We start from the raw sequence: 23,977 nt of genomic DNA, 5'->3' as shown, positions 1-23,977 counted from the left end.
GGAGCTTCAAGCCCCTTGTCAGGAGCCTATTGTTTCCTAGGAGGGAAGGGAGTATGGGGAAAAACTACAAAACAGGACATGCAGCCCTCACGAGTCTTTAACATTCGTAATCAAAGGCATATAAACAACAACTAAATGTGCAAAAGTATCGGTCACAAGCACTTAATACCTCCATCCTACAAAGCTGTGAAATAACTCATATTCTACTTCCACAGACCTGAAATTTAAGTACCTTGGGGCCACCCGTTAGTTTTAATTCACTTTATACAAAAACCCCTGGGAATAAAACAGAGTTGGGTTTTCCTTATCCCTTCCCTGCCGTTGGTTTCCTTCAACTCCGCGCTACACCCCGCTGCAGACGGCAGCTGCCGGGGCTGGCCCCGCCAGATGCCAGCGCAGCCCGGGCTCGGAGGCACCGCGGCTCACCGAGGGCGTCCCAGCCGTGTCCCCGGGAGGGGCGGGTTGTCCCTGTCCCACTCCGCCCGCGGGCGGTGCCGCCAGGTGCGCCCGCCCCGGCGCGGCCCCGGCGGGGCGGCCGCGGCTCCTCGCCCCTCCCCGCCGCGCCGGGAGCTGCCGCCCCCCGGCTGAAGTCCGGTGCCGCCGCGCTGTGCCGAGCCGTGCCGAGCCGGGGGTGCCGTCACTCGGCGCTTCCAGCATGCTCCTAAGATGGCGGTAGCGGCGGCGGGCGGCGGCGGGGGCGGCCGGGCGCAGCGCAGCGGCTGGCTGGAAGTTTTGGTGCGGGAGCGCTGGCACAAAGTGCTGGCCAACTTGGGCGGCGAGGCGCTGGTGCTGAGCGGCGAGGAGCGCCCCGACGGCGCGGCCCACAACGGGCTGGGCGGCGATGGGACGGCGTGCCGCGGGGCCGAGGGCGGCGGGGGGCCGGCGGCGGTGCGCACCGCCTTCACCGACCCCCCCGAGCAGGTGCCCGAAGCCATCTCCAACAAGAAGCGGTGCGTGAAGGTGCTGAAGCAGGAGATGGGCGGACTGGGCATCAGCATCAAGGGGGGTAAGGAGAACAAGATGCCCATCCTCATCAGCAAGATCTTCAAGGGGCTGGCGGCCGACCAGACCCAGGCTCTCTACGTGGGCGATGCCATCCTTGCCGTGAACGGCACGGACCTGCGGGATGCCACTCACGACGAGGCGGTGCAGGCGCTCAAACGGGCCGGCAAGGAGGTGCTGCTGGAAGGTAGGGGAGCGGGCCGGTCCGGCCGTGCGCGCCCGGCGGCGGGGGGCTGTGGGATGGGCCGGCTCGGCTGCCCGAGGGACGGCGGAGCCGAGCCGGGGGCGAGGGGGTGACTCCGCGCATCCCGTGCTGCTCCTACGGGCGTCTTTCCAGCGCGGAGAGTTCACACCCTGTACCCCGCGCCGGCACCCTCGACGGCGTGTGTTATGGACACAGCTCCTCGGCAAGGGACCAGCGGGATGCCGGAGAGCCGGGCTTCAACTTCCCGCCCTCGTATCTGCCGGCGCAGTCCCCGCAGCCCCGTCCGTGCGCGGTCGGTGCAGGCTCCGCAGCCCCGTCTGGTCGCGGCGATGGGTCTGAGCCCTGAGCCCTCCTGGGCTGAGGCTGCCTCCGGGTGAGGGATCTTCTGGATCCCTCCTGCAGGGTGAGGGATCTTCTGGATCTGCCGTCAGGGCGTTTTCACATCTTTTCAACCCAGGAAAGGTGGGGTAGAGTTGGGTACTGTGAGAGGAGGGGTTAAAGAAGTAAAGGAAGCCCCCCCCTCCTCCCCTGCCATTAAGGGAATGGCTTGGTGACTTTGCCCTAAGTCATCTCGAAACGCCCGACACCACCCTCTCTTCAGTTCCTCCTTCCACCTCCCTACTCCCGATCAGGGATGGGGGGTGGGGGCAAGGCGGTGTAAATGAAGCTGGGGGTGCCTCACGGACTCATCTGCCATCCCTGCAAAGCAGCCTTTCCCTTTCTCAAGGGTGACTGAAAGAGTTTCGTAAAAAGCAACCTTAGAAATTGACCTCGGAGAAAGGAGCAGACGCTGGTGTGCGTGGAGGACACGTGGAGGGAGGGTGTCCCCCCAGAACGGGACGGAATTTGGGGGGAGCAAGTAGAAAAACAGATCCAGGTTCCCTCAGACCACGAGTTCATGAGGAGAGAGGCGTGCACAAGCGTCTAATCCCTGTCTTTTCACAAGGACTAATTTGCTTGCTCCACCTGAGAGAATGAGCAGCTTCAGAACTGCCCTTGGCGTGTGTGTGATAAGTGATTACATATTTGCCCACAAGTTCATTTAACCGGAGGTCAATGGCATCTGAGGCATGCTGCAGTCTGCCTTCCCCTGTGCCATCGCTTTCCTGCGGGCACTCCCACCTCGCTGTACCTGTAGCCCTTTCGGTACCGCAGATTTCTTCACGTGTGGCTTTTTTGGGGGCTATTTTGAGGAGCAAAGGAGGTGCTGCTGCTGGCTGGGAGGTGCAGCTGAGCATCAGCTATGAGCAGCCAACTATGGCATAAAGTTATACAGAAAAACTTTGAAAGGGAGAGAAGGTGAAAAATGTATTCCATAGTAGTGTGTGCTGAGAAACTCTTTTGTTGTCCCTGTGACAGCAAAACTGGAGGAGTTCGTGCTCCGTGAGGATTTAAGAAGCTGAGGACAATTGTGTCTCCTCTCTCTTTGTGCCCTGCAATACCTGCAGGACCAAAGTGCAGCTTGTCTTCCCTTGCTGCAGCTGAGTTGATTACAGATACACCTCTGAAGTATTAATATGAACTTTTCTGGGCGCTCTGAAGTGGGGCTGTTGCATCTAAATTTTATCACTGATTCGTTTATGCTGTGTAAGGGCTTTCTGGGGTGCAGCCAGGTAGTGGCTGAGCTTTGCTGTGGCCTAATGAGTAATGTTCACAGTGTTTGCAAGTCTCCCTCCCTCTGTGTGGTGCCTGCAGCATCAGCACCTGAGCACTGTGCTGCTGGGTGAGCCTTAAAAACCCCTCAGTTTTCTGGGCTAGGAGTGGAGATGAAGCTGTTTCACCCTTCTTCACTCCTTTTGACATCACAGCTACCTTGCATTCCTTTGCTCCATGCTGAGGTGCCTCAGTAGTTGTTTCTGCAATTGAATTTGTAATTTGCAGTTTGAATATTTCAGTAGTGATCTCTATGTAAAGTTAAAATATTCTGACACTGGACTCTGTATTTTGTCCTGCCTGTCTCTTGGTATTTCAGCAGAGTAACCAAACCAAACGTTGGCTCCAGCATTGCCTGGGAGGGCTTCTCCCTTCAGTGGGGACCCACTCCACATGAATGGCTTCTGAAAACAGGCAGCTTAGAACAATTCTCAGCGATTCTATTGCCCACTTTGAAGCTCATTCTTCAGCAGCAGTGTCTAAAATGGTATTTTTATTACCAAAGGAAGGAAAATGCAAAAGTTCTTTTTAATCTTTAAAGTATAGAAGGGCAACACTTGATTTTCCTTTCCTTACAGATTATAGGATTTTGCCATTTCCTGACTTCTTAGAGAGTTATATATGGCAAAAAGCAGCCTGTGATGGATCAGGGCAAGACTCTTGTGCAGCTCCTCTCTAGACTCTTTCTCCTATTCACAGAGCAAAGCCAGCATGTGTTTCCAGGGTCAAAATGTAAGATTTACATTTTATGGAGATTTTGAGATTTGTTTGTGACTTCCAGCCCAGGAAAGCCAAATTTGCAAAGGCATGGCAAGGTGTAAAGCACAAGAAGCACATTTCATGGTGCAGCAGGGCTCTGAGTATTGCCCAATGCATTGTGCATTCCTGGAAAGGGTCTTACCATTGAGTATTTCCTAGAGGTTATGGCAGGGAGGATGTGTCACAATACACCCAATATCAGAGTGCTGGAGCCTGCCTGTTATATAGTGTCCTGCCTAAAACTGCTTGCTCAGTGGAATGAGGCATTTACCAGCTCAGCACTAAACTGTAGTCTCTCCTGCATTCCTGTGCAGGGAGGATGGGAGTGGAAAATCCCTCCACAGGCCTCTGCACCCTGTGTGGGAGGCAGGGCTGGCACCCGGGTGGGTGGCAGGAGAGGAAGGTCTGTGACGAGAAGGAATCAGGCAATGCTTCATTTTACCACTTGCCCCTTTTCCTGCATTGATCACTGTCTCTGAGCTGGTGGAAAGAGAGATTTGCTGCAGGGTCAGGGGTGGTGTAGCTGCAGCAGCTGTGCTGGTGTGGGGAGGCACAGCTGTAAAGCCTGGTAGGAGAGGCCCTACTCTAACAAATTCAATATCCATGCTGGGTAGTTCTGCCTTCTCATTTTCCATCCCTGACACTTGTAGAATTCACCTACTAAGCTAAAGTTCCTTCTTATAGGTGTGGTCTGTGTAGTTGGCTAGGGTGCCTTAAATCCAGTAGAATTTGGTAAATGGAAGGGAAATAAGGCAACAGGTGATACTGCCTTAGGAGGGGAGCTGTAAGGCAGAAGGTTCAAGAGGAGAGGGAGGTGATGAGGAGGAAGGACTTGAGCTCTTAGAAATCATTCTGTCTCCTCATCTTCAGGGATGGACTGCTTCTGCCTGCAGGGTTTAATTTCCTGAGCTTTTCATCACAGCCTGGGTGTGGGGAGCAAAGCAGGCAGAGGGAGCAGGGGTGGGGGTAGCCCTGATGTTGGGCTTGTCAGCCCTGGGTGGCTTTCCAGGGGTTCAGAACAGCAGGATGGAGCTTCTCACCAGAATTCAGAGAAAATTTCCTGGTGGAGCAGAGAAAATTTCCCTATATGAGAGACAAGGCGCCCTCATTGTACAATACATATTTGCAAGTGTGGAAGGAAGTTAAAATTATCCTGACAGCTTTGTACATATAATTTGTACAAATAATTATATGTACAGTTTGTACATATAATTTCCTTGTGGTTCTGTTAAATTTGGGCTTCTTTGGAAAATCAAGCACTTTGAAAAATCAAGCAGCCCCTCTCGTGCTGTGTGAAGCACATTACATTCAAGTGACTCTCAAGACACCCAAGGTGTTTGTTTTTATCAAAGCATCCTGGGTAAGAGCAGTCCCTTGGTGTGCTCTGTAACCAAGCTGGTTGTGCTTTACTTGTATTCTCTATGTGTTCAGTGAAAAAAATGAAAACTTGAAGTAGCCTATGGTAATGTCAAAAAAGACCGCCCCCTGCATAATGCTGCAGAAAGAAAAAGAAAGAAGAAAAAAAAACCTGCATTAGTGATTTTTGCTATCTTTCTGCAGGGTATTTTTCCCTTGTTTAATGTGTGTGGGTGAGCTAGTAGTGGTGGTAGTGGAAGGTACCTAGTGGGAAAAGGAGCATCTTCTTAGTGCTGTTAGAATTTTAGTGGTTTTGAATGATTCTCAGTCAACTCAATTGCAAGGTCTGTGGATAAGTGTTTTTGGCAGCCTCCCTGGGCTTGCATAAATTTCCCACAGAGAGCCATCCCCCTGCACAGTGACTTTTAGCATATGGGTAGTAGCCTGTAGTCATCTTCTGTGGCATTCTTGGGAATAAGGCACAGCTTTGAAGCAAAGAATAAGCATGATGCAGTTTGTACTGTAGTAACATGTATTATTTTCCAAACAATATTTCTGTAAGAATTGTAAGGATTCTCCTTTTCCTACCCTTTTTAAATTTTCTCTGGGTGAAGCAAAGCAATCGTATCTGTGTGAATTACATGCTGAAATAGTGTAAAATAGGTATGGGCTTCTTGTTGGCTGTAGTTTTCAATCTTTCCTGGTTTTGTGTTTCTCTCAGTAAGGTAGTGACAACAGGAGATTTCCGAGGGATAGCAAAATACAGTATTTATCCAGAAAGTGAGTCTTCTGTGAGTATAGAGGAAAAATGAGGCACAGGGCACTTAATAAGTGCATATGTGACACAACTAGTTACTACAGTCAGGTCAGGGCTGTAAATCTCAGTGATTGCTAATTGTATGCATAATTATTCTTTATACTTCTAGTATAACTATGGACAAAACACTTTTTTTGGGGGGGGGGGGAGAGGGTGTTTATACCAGCAAATATGCAGTTAGGGAAATGCCTTATATTTAGAAGCTGTACATTTCATGACTCATGTAGCTACCCTTGGCACACATCAGTTTGAAAGTGAAATTGAAAGGGAAGGGAGCGGGGAATCTTATTCTAAAAGTCCCAGGTCTAAGCAGTTCCTGAGAATCTCAGTTTTGATTGATTCAGCTGCCTGCAACTGATGGGGAAGGCTGAGTGGCAACACTTGATGTGTTTTTCATTGATTAGATTAGATTACAGGCTAATTTAGCAGTCCAGACAGCCTGTATCACCTTTCACAGATAAAAATCAGTACATCCTCTTTGCAGTAATTTTTGTATGAGTCCTCTGTCTCAGTTACTCTAAAGAAAATAAGGCACTTGTGGGCAACACATTTCTGGATTTACTTGGACTAAGTGCAGGGTGCCCTGTCAACCCACCCTGGGAATCCTATACTAAGCCCTATAGAAGCAACTGACTACCATCTCCTTAAGGGTGCTTAGAAGATTAAATATTTCTAGAGACCTGACATTCAATTGCACATGCAGATTAAGCATGTTAAGTATCATTAGAAAAGAAAAAAAGCATGTTTTAAAATCCCAGTAGTAATTTCTTCGTGAAAATTAAATTGAAATCTTGGTATTACTCTTAAAGAATCTTTAAACCATGAGAGTAAAATTGAAAGCTGAAGGCTTCTGCTATAGTTAATAAAACAATGTTTGTATCTTAATTTTGCTCAGGCAGGTGCCTTTTCTCTGAAGGCCATTTCCACCCTCTCAGGACAGCATTTTCATACAGGTGATGCCAGGGGCACTGGCCTCTTCCCACCCCTGCTGCCCACTGGGTTTGAGTCAGAGATGCTCACTGCATGTCTGTCCTGAGGGAGCTGATGTAGAGTGTCCAGAATTCAAACCAGTTTGGATTTGGGACAGCCCAGCTCAGGGGCTCATCACAATAGATTGATGGTTTCAGATGTTAGCTGGGAATGAGTTTTAACTTTCTTTTATTCTCTTAACCTCACTGTTTCTATAATACATGGTGTGGAACTTGCCCTGCTGGTAATGTAATGTAAAATTTGGCTGTAAGTATAGCATCTGTTTGTGTTTATTCAGAGTTCATAAGTATTGGAGAGTTTCCTCTATTTGTAGCCTGTATCAGTAGTCAGTCTGCTTCCAGGCTTTAAAAACACATTATTTCCATTCCATTTTTCTAATTTAGATTTCTGATTATAGGATTATTTTGTACTTTATTCTGCAAGATTATGTTGCCATGGCTACTTGTTAGAATTGGTACAGCCACTTCAGTAGAAGGGAAATTGCAGGAAACAGTAGTTCAAGAGAGCAATAGCATAAGTGAACAAAATGTGATGAGAACAAAGCTGTCCCAATACAGCATGGAAGACTCTGGCTTTCCAAGTCTGAAACAGATCCTCAAGCATCTCAGAAAAATAGCTGGTGAAGAAGGGATGGTAGCAGTATTTCTAGAATGCAGAAAATCCTTTAGCTACTTATCATATAGAGTTTGTGAGTAGCCCATAGAACGCAGCTTTGCTGGCCTTGACATGGTGGGTGGAGGTGAGCCAGGTTCTTATTCCAGCCCCTCCCAGCCCCACATTGGTGTCACTACAGCAGCTGTAGCTGGTGGGAAGTGGGCTTCACTTGGCTCAACCATGTCATCTCTCCAAACCTTAAACTCTCCAGCAGACGAAAACACTTCTGCCAGCATAAGGTGTGCCTCTGCTAAGGGTTTTTAACAGGACATCTGCTCTTAGAACAACCAGGGAGAGCATTGTACTGTTATGGTAGATTGGGAAAGAGTTAGGACTTGGAATAGTAGGAATAAATTGAGTTGTTTTGGCAGAGGCACATCGTTGTAAAGATAAAAAGGAGCATCAGGGGAGTGGCAGCATTTGGTACATGCCCTGAGGAGTGTCACTGCAAGCAGGGAGGCAGCTTGAAGATGTTCAAGGTGAGGCTGATGTGGACTAGAGAAGTCTGTGAGAATCTACAAAGGATGTAGAAAGCATGGAGTGCTACTTGTCATTGATGCTACATGTAGGAAGGTGTGTTGTGAGCCTCCTTCATGCTCTTAAATGAGTGTGTCAGCTGCTATTTTGCAGGATTAGGAAAGCTGCTCTATAAGACCATATCTCTGTGCTTTAAAAGATGGGTAATGGCTCAGTCTTCTTTACCTTGCACTTCTGGGAGACAGGATTAATTGAAATTATGACATCCAGCATCTTGCAACATCTGAGAGTCCAGCAACACTGAGTAATGAACAGGAACACAAAAGTTTTCTTGTGGGGGAAGTTGGGAAAAGATGGAATTGGTTTGTTCATCATCTCATTAGCAATCAAAACATAATTTTTTCCAGAACATAAGTTAATAAACTTGCTTAAAAAAGGTTTAATCAGCTGTGACTAGTTCATCAGATTGCTTCAACACTAGATATTGCCTCGCAGTTAGGTTAAGTTTGTTCCTTAACATAAATTCAATAAAGGGACATAATTTCCACATAACTCTTTGACAGATTTCTGACTGCTGCTTCTGCACACTTCTGTTACAGTCTGGCTTTAATTTTGTCTGTCTAGAACTTGAACTACTGAACTGGTTACAGCTTTGTGCACATATGCTAAGGGCACAACAAAGTAGGTCACTGCCAAAGAGGCACATCTGTACTGTACTGTTGGGTAAAATGGAGTTTTTAATTGTAAGGAAATGAGCCAGAAAAGTAGATGTGGAAAAACTGCCTCTGATTAGAAATGATTAACATACAGCACATTCCTTCTAAAAATGATACACAGGTTTTTGCTTGGGAGTTGTGCTTGTTGGCACAGCTCTAGGAGTCAGCAGCACTAAAGCTGTGGCTGTTTATTCCTCTCTGCTCTGGGATATTTCCTTCTGAAGATGACATGTATTTGAGCAGTGAGGCAGCTTCAAGGCAGCACACAGGTGAGTAATGTGTGTGTGCATCTATATGATCAGCTTCTGTTCACTTTAAATTGGTAAATTCCTAGTATGGTGCAAGTACCTGAGAAACAAAATTTTTTCTCAAGTATCAGAAAACTAGAAATATATCATAAGATAAAATGTAAAAAGTCACTATCAGAATATAAATTCTTTTCTGGCAAAGGATACACAACTTACCTGATGTGCTTCAACAGGTAATATGACCTCTTGGGAATATTTGTCAGCCTCATGTGCCCTTTCAGGGAAATGGGACCGTTAGTTAAACTTTATGTTCCATTTGCCATAGGCATGTGCAGCTGGTGCAGTACCTATTTTGGCTTTTAACATAATCAAGAAGTTATGAGAGACCATAGAAAAGCTACACCATGGAAATAACGTATCTCCACTTTAGTCTGAATTATTTCAATAATAGCTATTTCCAGGATGATTTACTATACTGACGTGTTTAAAATGCCATTGGCTCTGATTCTGCAAGGGGAGCAAGAGGCAGCTGTGTGAAGGTGCTGGGGAGGTTTAGAGTTATCCAGCATGTGTCTTATGAGGCTGCTCTAAGCTAATAGTTTTAACTCAGACAGTGAAAGTTTAATCTGTTTATCCCAGGATTTGGGCTTTATTCCCCGTTATACAGCCTGGAAAGACAAAGCTAGCAGAGGGACTAGCAGATGTGGGGCAGATGTGATTTCCCTTATAGCAGGCAGCTTCCCTTTGGTCTTACTCTTCCCAGGTAGAACCCAGAAGGATCCTTCTCTTGCTGATGTGAAGCCAAAGGAGGTATTTAAGTATTGGATGTTCAGAAGTATTTTCCAGGAATAAGGTGAGCAGGATTTGCCTTGAGTACTTGTGGCTTGATTTCTTTGTGAGGTTTTTTGTTTGATTTTTTTTTTCTGGTTTGGGAGATATTTATTCTGGTTTGGATTTTTTGTTTGTTTGTGTGGGGTTTTTGGGTTTTTATTTGGTTGGGGCTTTTTTGTGGAGGATGCTGTGAACAGAAAAAAAGGTCTCCAAATTACAATTATTTTCCAAAGAACACATTATTCTTGGTAACTACCTGTCCCTTTTAGCCTACTTTTCCTGTCTCATTCAGTGATAGAGTTTCCTGGTGCCCACTCTCCTCCTCCATCAGTGAGAGGTGGCGGGGATGAAGTGTCTGCAGAGACCCAGCAGGATTCCTACCACATAAATATATACTTGGGCAGAGAGACACAGACCATAAGATGTGTTTACATCATACATACTTGTGTAATGAACAGTCTCCTCAACAGGTATTCCTTGTTTGGTGCTTGGCCTTCACACGTGCTTAGGGCCAGCGTGGCAGCTTTAGGCTGCTGGGGCTTTGCCCGGTCTGGAGAGGCTGAGCTGATGCCTGTTACCCATTGGGTCTCTCTGCTTTTAGGATGTCATGGTGGGCTGTTCTAGCTCAACACTGCAGAGGTTGTGGGGTCTCCCTCACTGGAGATATTCAGGAACAGTCTGGATGTAACCCTGTGCTCTAGGGAGATCCTGCTTAAGGAGGAAGGTTGGACCAGATATCCCACCTGTGGTCCCTTCCAGTCTTAACTGTTCTGTGATTCTTTCTCTGTATCTCAACTCTGGGAAGACTTTTCCAGAGCTGGGGATGTGGCTGTTTGTGAGCTCTGTCATATTAGAGTCAGGAAGATGTGGTTCTGCAAGAGAAGGGAAGCAAGCTTCAAGCTGGAATGACTTAGATGATGACAACAGGCTTTTCATTAAGAACTCCAGGTCTTATTACTGTGTTTTGCTCAAATTAAACTCTTTGAGATTTTAGAAGTTTAGGGAAATGGCCAGTTAAGCAGTTAACATAGCCCAGATTTTTGAAATCCTGAGCACAATGATGAGGGGTGACACAAGCGACACTTAAACCAGATGAAAGACCTAAAGGTGCTGCAGATGTCTCAGCTAATAAGCTTGAAGCCACTGTTGCTCTCATGGCTTTTGTTACCTTTTCTTTGCAGGAATAGTGGTTGGGTTGCAGGCTGATGCTCTTGGGATATTTGTAAGACAGAGCTCTCATCTAGCTCTGGGGGCAAAATCTCTATTCCAGCCTTGAAAGAGGTAAAAAACCTTCATGGTAACTTCAGTCTTGCTTGTTTGTGAAATGCTGGAGAAGTGTCAGGCCAAAAGCAGCCATAAAAGCAAATTACATTTCAATATGGGAAGAATGCAAATGAAAGCAACTAGTTTTAAGAAGCTCCCTGTTGTTCAGTGAACGGCTGTCTGTATAAATAAGCCAGACCTAGGTGATGTGTGAGAACAGGTCATAAAGAAAGCATTGAAGTAACAAACCAGTGGAATTTCCACTTAACACGTTAAAATCAACCCTGAAAGAGTCATAAATTGAAGTTTCAAGAGATGGCATATAAAATATCCCTGAAACTAAAAATGATAATCTGACAGTTTTATGTTTCCCTTTCACTCTGTTATATCTATTTTAATAAACATGTGGGATAGATTATCAAAAGAGCAGCACTTTTTTTATGAAGTCTTGAGGAAATAAATAGTGAGTATGGGCATATTATAAATTACACCCAATAAAAATAAACTGAAATTGATTCTGGGCTTTGCCTGTGTTCGGACTGCATTGCTAGAATTATTCCGTGTTGATCTTGTTTTATGTATGTATTGAACTTTTCTGCTAGGCATACCATGAAATGTTAGTATTTAATGCTTGAGTTTTTGTTTGAGTACTGCCAGAGCTTTTTGTCTATGTGCATAAATAGCATTAAGACCTTAGAGAGGTTTCAGAGTTCACTCTCTTAAAAAAAGACTGGGGAACAAATACCTTTTGGTTTTTGAGGGAGGAAAGGAAGGGCTAGCTTGAAAACATGCAGGTTTGTGTGGGAAATTTTATGATGTTTGAATTTGAGATAGTATTTTATATCTAAAAGTTAATAATTTTTCTTTGAAAGGCTGATTAGAACTTGGATTTGAAACTTTTTATAAGTAGAATTTTCTGTGTAGAAGAGCAGAGAATTACCCAATGTACCATCTCCTCATAGAAAATCTTTGCAGTCACATCACATTTATCACAGAAAATTCTCATAACCAAAAAGATTTACCAACTCAGTGACCAACTTTGTTCCCATTTTGTTAAAATACAGTTAGTTTCAATAAGTGCAGGTATTTATTCAGTTCTTGGAAAATTTAGATATGCTGTTCTCCTTAATCACTTTGTTCTGTTACTTTTCTATCAATATGCACACTGTATGAAGTGGATAAGGATGTATATTTGGTATGAGCCAAGACAAATACACTTCCAATGGAGAAGTCACAAGTGATACATTATATGAATTCCTGTAAGACATTTACATTTGATCTTTTCAGTTAGTCCTACTTTTGGGGCAATGCTTCCTTGTTTCTCTGAAACTCACAGTGGAAACCTTGAATACAAGAGGAAATGAGGAAAAGACTTCTCAGGTCTCTAAAACTTGCATAAAATAGCTCTTTTAGGTATAATTTTAATATCTTCTCAATGCAGCTGTAAGTTAAGTTGGTCTCACTACCCTTTTAGCTTTTGCTATTTTAAAGACTTCATGTAGAACTCTGTATATGAAGGAATCAAGTTCATGAAACCATAAAGGCTGGGAAATTATTTCTGCGGGGGAATATGCAATATATTATTTAGATTCTTTTTTTTTTTTCTTTTTGCTTTCTTCACTATTGCATTGGCTGATGTTGGTTTAGGTGTAAGTGTAGCTGTTAAACTCCAGAGCTGGCCTAGCCTTGGTGTGGGCACAGCTGTAAATGTCTGTCAGCAGTATTGCATAGGCAGGGGGTGCACACAGTTTGTGTTGTACATGCATTTGCTCATATCCAAGACAGAATTTATTTGTTGTCAGGGCAATGTAGATTGAGTTAATTGTTCTTTAAAAACAGAAATAAGTAGAGTCTTGAGTATACCTGCACTGAAAGAGCCTTGGAGTGATTCATTTGCTGAAATGCTTTACAGGAGGCTGTATCTGCAATTGTGGTTTTTCTTAGGGTCTGTGTTCCCCACCCAGACCCCACTGTCCCTGTCCAGTTGTCTGTGGCTGAGCCTCTGGTGGTGAGACATTGGTGGCCAGGCTGGTGGGGACAACCTGCCCTCTGCTAGAGAGTGCCAGGAAGGGGAGTGGGTGTGGAGCAGGAGGTGGGAGAGTGAAAGCCACCTTGTCTTCAAGCTGGCATGAACTTTCCCAATAATTTCCATGGGATTAGGATATTTTTTAGCAAGCAATAATGACATAAATCACTGATGGGGAAAAAAAGATGCTGATGCAGCTTTATCTTTTCCCCAATACCTACTGTATCAATTCCCCTTCAAAATGGTATGGACAGCTCTTTGGTCCTGACTGGGTGGCCCACCTGGCTGGCTTTCTGCTCTGAGCTGTCCATGGAGTCTCTGTTACCTGGTGCTTTACTGTGCCCAGCAAACCTGGCTCCACACTCTGCCTCCCTGACCTTGTCAGGCTGTCCCTCCTCCCTTCCCACTCCTTCAAACACTGATGAGCAAAAGCTTTGTAAAATACATGTGGCAGCAGTTCAGTCTCCAAGTTCAGCCATTTTGTGCAATAATAATTGATTACATAATTGTTGTTTCTTTATTTACAGTTCTGTGCTAATCACAAAAGTTGAATAGCTCTGCACAGTCACATATGTGCCTCAGTTGTGGGTACTTGTATCAAATTAGAAAGTACTAAAATGTTTCTTCTAGAAACCTCCCTGCTTTCCCTTAAATTTCAGGGTGACAGATCAACAGCTTTTCAAAGGATGTTTCAGGTCTTCTTTCTTGTTCAGAGCTAAGCCCTGACCTCTTCAAGAGCAGAAGCACACTAAAAATAATATTTCACTGGAGCAGAAAGCGGTCACTGTTTGTGGAGACAACAAAACTGTAGTTTCAGGTGGAGGCTGGTTTATGAAGTAATATTTTTTTTTCCAAAAAGCTGCACCCAGCAGAGATTTGACCCCTTTCCATTTGAACAGGAGGTTTGTAAGTGTCCTCATGCCATCTCTATAGAACCATGAATAGATGGTTTTCCAGGAGAAATTTGAGTTTGTAATTGCCTTGGTGCCATTTCAGTGTATAGTGCCAGACTGTGACAGTCATCAGAGGTGTTCTGGGTTTGCAGAGTACACCAAGGCCAAAGTCTCTGCATGGCTTGCCCCTTACCCAACCACACAATGCCCCTCTCCCCACTGGGTTTTCTGGGTATCATTTGCCTTCTTTCTGACTTCTGACTGCATCATTTAGGATGGGGGAGGCAACACCAGAAAAAATTTGATATTTATCGGCCTGATTATGCAGGAAAACCTGCAGTTGTAGCTGAACAAGTAATTGCATAATCAAAACCTTGGCTTGCTGACTTTTTCCAGGCTGCTGCTTTGTGTCTGAGCGCTGGCAGAGCCCTGCTGGGGATGAGCAGCGCTTCCGGGCAGGCTCCATCGGCTGCTGATGGCACCTGGCTAACAGCCAGACCCCATGGCTTTCCTTGTCTCCAAAGAGGTGCAAATTTGTGACCACACTTCAAGAGTGATTGAAGAGTGACAGAATTGGTATCATCACAAGAAAGTTGAAGCTGCAAGTCTGTATTTTGTGCCTGAGATCCCAGGGGAATTGAGTTAGCTCAGAAGTCCTGAGGTCTCCAGGCCTGGAATGAAACTTGATTACTTTGTGGGTTTTTTTCTTTTAAATACAGGCATCATTAGAAAACATGGATATTTGAAGCTAAGCCATAATGTTAAACCTGTAATCATAGCTTTGGAGGGTGCTGCAAAGAAATCTCTTACAGTATTACACGAAGAATACCCCGTTAAAATATAGTAACTGATTCTGAAAAGTCAAATGAGACACAGCTCTGGCATAATAATGCCATGTATTTTGAATCTTACTTCCTTTATAAATGATAGAATAACAAAAACTAAATCTGATTCAACAGCACTTCAGCTGCAATGCCCCTGGCATTGACTCCTCTGGGGACCAATTCTGGTGGAAGGACCCCTGTGGCACAGCTTGAGCCCTCTGGATAGCCCTGCTAAAGGACATCTGTGTGTGAGCCACACTGGCCAAGGAGGCTGGAGAAAAGAGGGGCTGTTAGTCTGCCTGCTCTGGGAATGGGAGTGGTTTACAGTCACAGAACTGTTCAGGTTAGAAAACAGTCTAATTGAGTCCAACTGTTAACCCAGTGATGCCAAATTCACCACTAAAACATCCCTACATTTCACATCCACATATCTTTAAATACATTCAGGGATGGTGACTCCATCACTTGCCTGGGCAGCCTGTTCCAGTGCCTGATAACCCCTTTAATGTGAAGAAATTTTCCATACTATCCAATCTAAACTTCTCCTGGCACAACCTCAGGCCATCTCTTCTTGTCCTGTTACTTGGGATAAGAGATTTGCCCCCATCTTGCTACAAACTCCTTTTAGGGAGTTGTAGAAAGAAATGAGATCTCACTTGAACCTCCTTTTTCTCCAGGCTACATACCCCCAGCTCCCTCAGTTGCTCATCATAAAGCTCCTGCTCCAGACCCTTTCCCAGCTCCTTTGCCTTTCTTTGGGCATGCTTCTGTCCCAGAACCACCTTCCATCCTGTCCCTGTTCAGCACAGTCGGTGGTGAAGGGGATGGAGCCTGGCAGGCACTGTCAGCCCCCCTCAGACCAGCTTTCCTTCCATCTGCCTCGTGCTGTGGCTGGATCCATGGTTTCTATGCACAGGTACTTCCTGAAAATAAGGGAGGCCCTACAAATAAAAATACTCCCCTCTGTAGGCTGAAGCAGGGTGGGCAGGCAGCAGGACCAGGCAGAATGCCCCAGCCTGCTCTGCAGTGTTTGTGTAGGCTGGGGTTCAGTGTGTATAGGTTCCTCTGTCCAAGTCCTGATCCTGTAACTACATAGATGAGGATGACCTTTGCATATATAATGTCTTTCATGTTGATTTCATTAAGGCTAAGTTTGGGTAAAGCTATGCAAGAAGAAGAGCCATGACTTTGTTTTCTTTCTCCTGTGGGCACGCGAGTGCTGATTGTACTATATAAAGCTGCTTGCTGTTGAGCCTGTCCCTGTTCAAGGTGAGGAGAAAAAGTGTTCATGTTCTTATTATCATTCTTCCCTCCCTCCCTCCCTATGCTGCATCAAAACAAACAAGTAAATGGTAGCAATAGCCAAGGAGAGAAGCAGCTTTTTGCAGATCATGGCTTTTTCTGCTAGGAAACACGTAGCCATGTTTAACTTCTGTAAAAAGAGTGGAAATGTTGAATATACAAATTAAAATCCAGTTTACACAGTTGAGATTTCCATGAGCACTTCACACAAGTATTCTCAAAGTGCAAGTTTGAAATAATGACGTTTGCTAGGAGCAGTCTTTGGGGAAGTGGGACAAGCCCTGTGTTTGTACCCTGCCCCCTTTGACGCCAGCCTGTGTCAGCCAGCGCTGCGGCCAGCTCTGAACAGATCAGCCTTTGTGTCCCCAGCACAAACATCCCTCTTCTTTCTGAGGGAACGGGCAAAATGGTTTCTGACCAGCACAACCAGCTGCTTGCAGCTTGTTGGGCAGCAGAAGAGAGACAAGTGGCTCCTCTGTGTCCCTGTTAAAATGCTGCTACAGAGCGAACTGCCGAGCAGGCAGTGAAACCGCTGAAGTCTTTACAAGCCAAAGTTTAATATCGGCTCTGAGGTACTTCAGCTATGTCACAAGACTCCCCAGCTTGCTCTGCACAAGTTTTCTGCTCTGGTTGGAGGCTTGGAGCTGCTTCACTGCCCTAGTGCTCTGAGTGGTGCAGAGGTGCCCAGCAAAGCCGCTGCTGGTCATTTCTTTCCTTGGCAACTTAAATCTTCAAGCATTTAGTGGGAATGCCTCTTGTGGGAACAATTTGAAACTTACAAAAGCCAGTAACAACATCTACCATTGTTACTTCAGAAGGTGTGCCCTGGTGAAATTGTGGAGGAGATCTGGAATAATGTAAAAAGTCTAATTCTGCTCTTTTAATTTATATGATGCCTTACACTGATACTATTCAAGTGCTCAATATTTTTACTATTCTTAAGTAAACTCAGACTTGAGTTACTTCCCCTGGCCCAAGACTTATTCACCATTCTTCCTGAGTGTGGTGTAGCTTGCAGCACATTTTGCCATCAGCAGCAGAGAGGTGGGATGTCTGGGATTGTAGTTCCAGCTTTGCCAGCGTTGTTTGCATGGCTCCTTTGACTTTATCTCAATAATGCATCAGAGGAAGAGTAGGAAGGGGAAGGTGCTTAAAAGCCATGGCTAGCCATAGCACTGCTCAAATGCTGCACAGGTTGGGATCCCTGCTGCCTGTCCTTGCCACTGAGCCTGGCACTTTGTAAAGCTGCTGAGGTTGATGGAGCTGAGCCTCTGTAGCAAAATGTGGAGTGCTCCCATCACCAGGGCAAATGCTTTTCACACCCTGCCTGTCATGCAGGAAGCATGGTCTGATTTCTGTGCACACCAGTTGTGCTCCATTTCCTTCTAACACAGTTAATGATGTGGAGCCAGGCCTGGGATGTGGGCAGCCATGAAGCTGGATCCTACAGAAAATGTGTACATCACCTCCAAATGCCTGTCTCTATTTGCAGCAGTGGTGATGGACTGTGAGAGGTGGGCCCAAGCATTTGGCTTCCAGGGTAGGCAGTATTATTAATGTCCAGTAACACTAATTAAAGACTGAGTGCTGAAAAAGCTTTGTTCTGGAGCCAAAGTCCATTCTTTGTTCCTCTAGCTCCCTTATTCTGATCCTTCCCTGCTTCTCTGTAGTTTTGGGCTGGGCTGGGCTGGGCTTCAGCAAATAAAGCCAAGTGAAACCTGTCTTTTTAGGCCTGGTGTGGCACGTTTGCTTTTGGGTCATGGTTTATATTGTTCATGCTGTAGAGGCAACAATGTGTGGGGTCCTGCCATGGTCTTCCCTCTGGGGCAGAGGATCACTGATCCAGCACAGTATGAGGCTGGATTGTGGCTGGGGTGCTATCCTCATTCCCTGATGTGTTTATATCCTGTGGGCCAGGAGGGAAAATGCCCCACTGCTACTGTCCCTCTACCACAACTGGCCAAGAAGTCTGTCTGCTGGGTAGCTTCTGTCCTTGTTGGGCAGCCAGACTGCAGCCCAGGCTTCTGGGTAGACATTAATTTGAGGGGTAATGTCTGGAATACAGCTTTTGCTCTTAAAGGAATGTTAATTAGTTGCTTTAGGCTTTTGGTTGAAAGGATAAATCATTCTCCTTTTTTCCTCTTTTTTATCCCTTTCATTTATAGAGTATTTTATAAATAAGTTGTTTGTATCTTTGAGTGTTGCCTTTATACTGTAATTTTTTACTCATTGCGTTGTGACCTTTGTGACCCCCAAAGTCTTAATTTCTAATTTTGAGCATTAGAAGTAATAGGCAGAGAAAGGTGCTTGTGATTTTGGTTTTGTTTTTCCCTTTCTCAGGTGTGTTCAGACCTTTAGAGAGGATTCCTCTTACTGTAGGCATTTAGGCTATGCTGGGCATCTCTTCTCTCAGGATCAGCAGCAGAGAGAAACAAACTGAGTGATTTTTGGGAGGTGCCACTCTCCTTCTTTACTATGGGATAGTAGCTTGGTGTCCAGTTACACATCTTAGGTGATTAAAGCAATGTGACATATATTCCCTCCCTTATAGTGTTTTTCAAGTTTTTCCTTTGCAACCCAAGGACAATTCTGTATCTCTCTGTTCTCATTCAGTTACATGGTTCTCCAGAACTGGAATTTTGTGTCAGGCAGGATATAGTCCAAAGAGCAGAAAGTGCTATATATCTTTGTTACCATAATTATATGAAAAAGACATATATACTGTTTGAGAATATTAGCATGTAATTAGTGTTGTGTGCTGGCCTTGGCAAGAGACTTTGATGAGCAAAGCCCATCCCTGTGCTGCACTGCATCTCTTTGGGGTTGCAGTGAATTGTGTGATGCCATGCCAGAAGCAGATTATTTAAACTTACATGGGTTAAATGTGTGCTCCAGAAAAGATGTCATCTCACATGCTCTGTTTCTCCATGATGGAGCTTACAGAGCAGACTGGACAGCAGTTGTGTCTGCAGAAGGGAGTTGTGGAGTCCAGCACAAGGCAGAAGTGCTGAGGCTGGAGGAAGAACCCAGCAAGATGGTTTTGGCACTGAAGCCAGTGTGTTGTGAAACTGCAGCTGAGCTGATCAGAACTTTCCTGCCATCCTCCTGGCCTTGGCAGCTCATTCCAGCTCCTCCACCTGAGCTCTCCCAACAGCTTCCCTGTGGCCATGCTGTGTGTTGTGTTCCAGGTCCCCAGATCAGCTCTCTGGGTGGCAGCAAGGCCATGAGAAGCTTGAGTCATTGGAGGCCCCTTTTGTGGGACAGCTCATATTTAAGATCCATGTAAAGCCATTGTGAAACACCCATCATGCTGAGGCTTGTCTTGTTACTGTCAACATGCAGTGGATGAAATCTGGCCCTGGTGAAACCAACTTCAAGGACTCATTGATGGAGCAGGGCCAGGATCTCTCTTAGTGTTGCAAGTTGTGCCACAGTTGTGAAAAAAGCCACCTTTTCTCTTTTTTTTCCTGTTTTTGAAGTGCTAGACTTCTGAGTGATAATCTTGAATTTTCAGTGTTAATTGTGTCACCTACAAGTTAAAGTGTGCTTCTCACCTGCTTTGTATTCTGTATATCCCAGCTTTTATATAACCTTGTGTTGCTGTACAAAGGATTGATATAAATCTTTTATACAGAATGTCGCCTGGATTGTGTGGGGGAGTGGGAAATTCTGCAGAATTTAAAAGTACCTGTCCTGAACAAAGGCTGGGTTGATTTGGCAGCAAGAGCAATGACCTTAAAGTTGAAATGAGGAGCAAGATCTAGAGAATTAGACACTCCCCAGGACCTTCAGTGGGCAAGAAGAGAGAGAACTGAGCCTTGTGCCAGGGAGTAAAGCACAGACTCAACTGAGCCTCTGGAGCTGGGCATGATTAAGTGTTGATTTGCATCAACACAGGGGGGGAGACTGAAGTGCAGCAGCTTTGCTTGTATACATCTTTCTTAGAGAAAAAATGCCTCTTATTGATGAATGGGTTTCTGTGCCAGCAGTGCCCTAGTTTCATGTTCTTGCTGGCCATACACAGACATGTCTTAAAAAACTTCAAATTCACTGTGTTCCTGGGCATGCTAAATTTTGTCCACGCTTTGCAGTGGCCACACTTCGGGTGTGAGAATCCTGTGATTTTTTTTTTTAGTGTTTTCATGGATCTCAGTTCTGGATGACTTGTCCTGTGCTATATCCAGTCAAGCTGTATTTACTGTGCCTGGAGGCCATTTAAATACATTGACTTCTCTACCCATTTCATAGCTGTTTGGGGTTTTTTTGAGGTCCGTAGCCTTTCCAAATGCTCTAGTTTATTTATGTAAGGTTTTTTTGCAAGACTATTTCCTTCTGTATTCAATCCCTCTTGTATTAGTAACAAATTTGATTTTTAAAACTTGTTGCTTGACACTTCTGTTGTGTCTGCCTTCTTATTTCTGAGTTTTGGTGACTCCAGCCTGAATGTTCTGGTCCTTTGCACCTTCATCAGTAGTTTGTTCCACTGCATGCTCTTCATACTAAATTAATCTGGCAACACTATCCAGAATACTATGTGCTTGAATATTTAAAGGCTTCCTTTTTAGAAAAAAATTTTTTTTAAAAACCATCAAAATCAGGAAACACTTCCAGATTTGTAAGAAGCTTTTCTTTAGTAGCTAAATTAGAAAATTGTGAATATTCCAAAGATCTGAAAAAAAAAACCCCACAAAACACAAAAAACCCCAAAACAAAACAACAATAACAAGAAAAACAATAAACCAATTAAAAAAAACCACAAAAAACCAACCAAAATCAGAAAAAATAAATGGGATTAGTAGGTTTGGAAAGCTCTGAAATGATCCTGAGAACTTGACTCACTTCCTGGACTGTGCAAAAGGTGGTGACCCTTAGGTTTGGTTGCAAGACTGCCTCATGCCTGCAGGATGGCTTTGCATTTCCTTATTCAGACAACAATTTATTTCTTATTTCTTATTTCTTATTTCTTATTTCTTTTTTTTTTTTATTTCTTTTACAAGTTATTCCTTAGCATGAGGCTTCTTTCCTGGTCCTTGGTATGGCTCTTCCAGAAGATTGAGTGCTGCTATGTGGAAATACAATTTTGCATGATCCAACAACTTTAGTGTATTGATCTGGTGTGAGTTAATGCAAATGTGAGAACTTGGGGTGTTGCCTTGCACTTAAAACTTGGGGTGTTGAGATGTGTTGAGGTGTTGAGATGTGTTGAGATGTGTGAGTTAATGGAGATGTGAGAACTTGGGGTGTTGCCTTGCACTTAAAACTTCTCAAGTGGTTGTCACTGTGGCACTGATCTCCTTCCACCCCCAGCTGTTTGTTCCTGTCTCTTCTTCACATGGTTCGGGCTTTTATCTGAGTTTCTAGGGGCCTGGTTCAGAGAGTTAAACCAGCAATACTTTGGGGCTGGTGCACTGGCCATGCAGGCCTGAGCTGTCCCTCATGGTGGTGTTTCTGCAGTCAGGCAGGGAGCTGGTTCACACAGCTGAACACGAGGAGTGTTTGTGTTGTTTCATCAACAGGCTGAAATGATTCCCTACCGGGATATCTTTTCTGATTCCTTCACTGTCTTTGGCTCTGCTCCAGTTTTCACCCAGGGTTCTGTCTTCAGCCCAGTAGAGGGGTTGGCAAAAAGCAGTTTGTGGATAGGACCGAGAATTTGGCATGGCACTTCTTGAACCTGCTGGAGAAATCACTATTACGTACTGGCTGGTTTCAGTTTTCAGGAGAGCATGTTTTTTGAGCATTGAAAAATGCAGTGGTTTTGGAAGCAGCCGCCTTCTTTACATCCTTATGCATTGTTCTTACTTGTTGGGGGTTTTATTTTCCCTTAACTGATAGGTTTTAGCATAATATCAGTTTATCTGAAAGTTTTTTATTCTGCAAAAGTATGAGAATAAGAACCATTGTGACTGAAACAGTGATTATCTCCTTTTTGGAGGGTTACTTGAATTAATCAACCTGACTAAAAAGCAGTAGAATGGGGAGGCCGTGGAAACCCCATGCTATGAATAGCCCATATGACATCTCTCCAAACTCTCAGCTTGGGCATACAGACTGCAATACCTCACATGTCCCTCTTCATGCTGTTTTATATTGGGTTTTGGGAAATATGCACAAAGTTTACCTTTTGTAGTGTACTGCATCAGCCTTTTACTGAGGTTTGTGTGAAGACATGGTCAACAGTGAAGGCTGGAGATCAACACAGCTACATGGGTTCCTGGGTTCAGATTACCTTTCAAATATCCCTAAACAGTGTTAGGTCCAGTGCCCACAAGGAAGTACACAGTGGAGGCAGTCAGAAAACCTTCAGGGACTTTTGCCTGTAGAGCAGATGAATAGTGGCATTGTGTCAGTTTATCTCAACAATTGACATGGTAGAATCTCATGGTTCTCCCCTCCTTTCCTTGTCCTCTCCTCCCCTCCTGGGTCGCTGTTGAGAGCTGCCTGTGTCCCTTTTGTTCAGAGATGCTGTGGGGTGGTGGCAGTGACACATGGCACAGGGTGAAGGTAGAGGACCAGACTATTATAGCTCTGCTTGATGCACCCACAATGGTTTTCTTTCCTTTTCTTCTGTATATGAACATCAAATCTTATACACCACATCTCTGCATGTATTCCTGTAGTTCTTGCTCTTTCACATGGCTCTGCAGGTTAATTTTTCTAGACCTCACAAGGTCTCTCTCTCTTATCTCTCCTTCTCCTTCTCCCTTTACCTTTTTCTTTCATTTTTCCCTTTATGCTACCACCAAGGTGTCTAAGCAACAATTTTCAATAAAATATTTGTATCTTTGCTTTCTTGAAGTTGCAGCCTTCCTGGCTTGGGTTGATGGAGGTCTCTGCCCTTTCCTGGAGAGAGTAAGCACAGGTCTCAGCTTTAGGGAGGTAAACCCAGGCCTAGCTGCACATTTCTCACCTCTGTGGAGAGAATTAAGCTATTGAAAGGTTAGTGGTTTGGGGCCTGTCATTTTTGCAAGGACAGAGGAGGTAGGAGGATTTGGTATCTTGCTTGCAACAGCAAAGGCAGCAAGAGGTGCAAGATGTGAGGTTGACCCAAATTTTTTTACTTTATATTGAAATTAAGCATGCTGAATCTGGAAATGAGCTAAAATATTAGTCTGCTTTAAGTTATTTTGGCAAAAGTGTGAGCCCTCTTTACACCAGTAATGGTCCTTGAGGAGCAGGATGGACATTAGAAAGTATGGTTTCATGTGCTGTAACAATTTGAACATTTTAAATTTGGTGTGAGCAAACTTAGCTAAGAAATGCTAAGAAATTATAATAAACGCGCTCCATATAGAAATCTTTGTAAGTACTGATGTTTACTTCTGATAAGGCTACAAATCTCCTGAAATGGAGGTGTAAAGCAGAGAGTTGGTAAATGCATCCTTCATATAAAGAAGCATTTCTGTGAAAGTAAAAAGCATATCTCCAAATCCAATAAAAATTAGAGATGAAAAGTAATCTGTCATCTAATCCCAAGGACCTGCCACAGCAGTGAAGCTAACAGCCCTCACTTCACTTCAGGATTCCTGATGATGTACCTTGAAAGTGCCATCCTTAATTTCCATGACAGAAGACTACTGAGTTTCACATATGTTTCCAACTCACACATAAAAATAGATAAATGGAACTTTTTAACATCTATTAAAGTTTGAAAGGAAGCAGTTATGTTTAGTTAATTAGCTTTGCTGTTTGAATATCTACAATCCATCCTTTACTGGCATATAGATTTAGTAAAGAATCCATTACAGAAATGATAGCCCAGGGGGAGCGTGTCTGTCCTGTAAACCCTTTTAGCTGATGGGAATTATGAATGTGTGTGAAATGTCAGCTTTGTTCGAATGCAGGAATAAAGAATGCTTTTGTAATGTGCCTTTTTTATTTTAATCTGGTGCTTGATCAGAGGTTTTGGCTTCACAAACCAAAGCAGTAGAGAGAGTGAAGAGGAAATAGTGTAGAAAACA

General features: G+C 44.5%; 1 protein-coding gene across 1 annotated transcript in view; it reads left to right on the top strand.

Annotated features, from left to right (window-relative positions):
• The first annotated feature begins 519 nt into the window (after positions 1 to 519).
• The window catches only part of SNTB1 (syntrophin beta 1), a 112,248-nt gene continuing 88,790 nt past the window's right edge, over positions 520 to 23,977 (top strand). Inside the window, exon 1 of the mRNA XM_071421723.1 lies at positions 520 to 1,189. Within this exon, the coding sequence (XP_071277824.1) occupies positions 667 to 1,189 (523 nt within the window). The 5' untranslated portion in view covers positions 520 to 666. The remainder of the gene's footprint in view (positions 1,190 to 23,977) is intronic.

Source organism: Agelaius tricolor, unplaced genomic scaffold (genome assembly GCF_023055355.1).
Source record: "Agelaius tricolor isolate 1412-34295 unplaced genomic scaffold, bAgeTri1.0.p SCAF_2, whole genome shotgun sequence".
In the NCBI taxonomy this organism is placed as follows: domain Eukaryota; kingdom Metazoa; phylum Chordata; class Aves; order Passeriformes; family Icteridae; genus Agelaius; species Agelaius tricolor.
The sequence above is the reverse complement of the archived record's forward strand: the minus strand, read 5'-3'. Positions and strand labels throughout refer to the sequence as shown.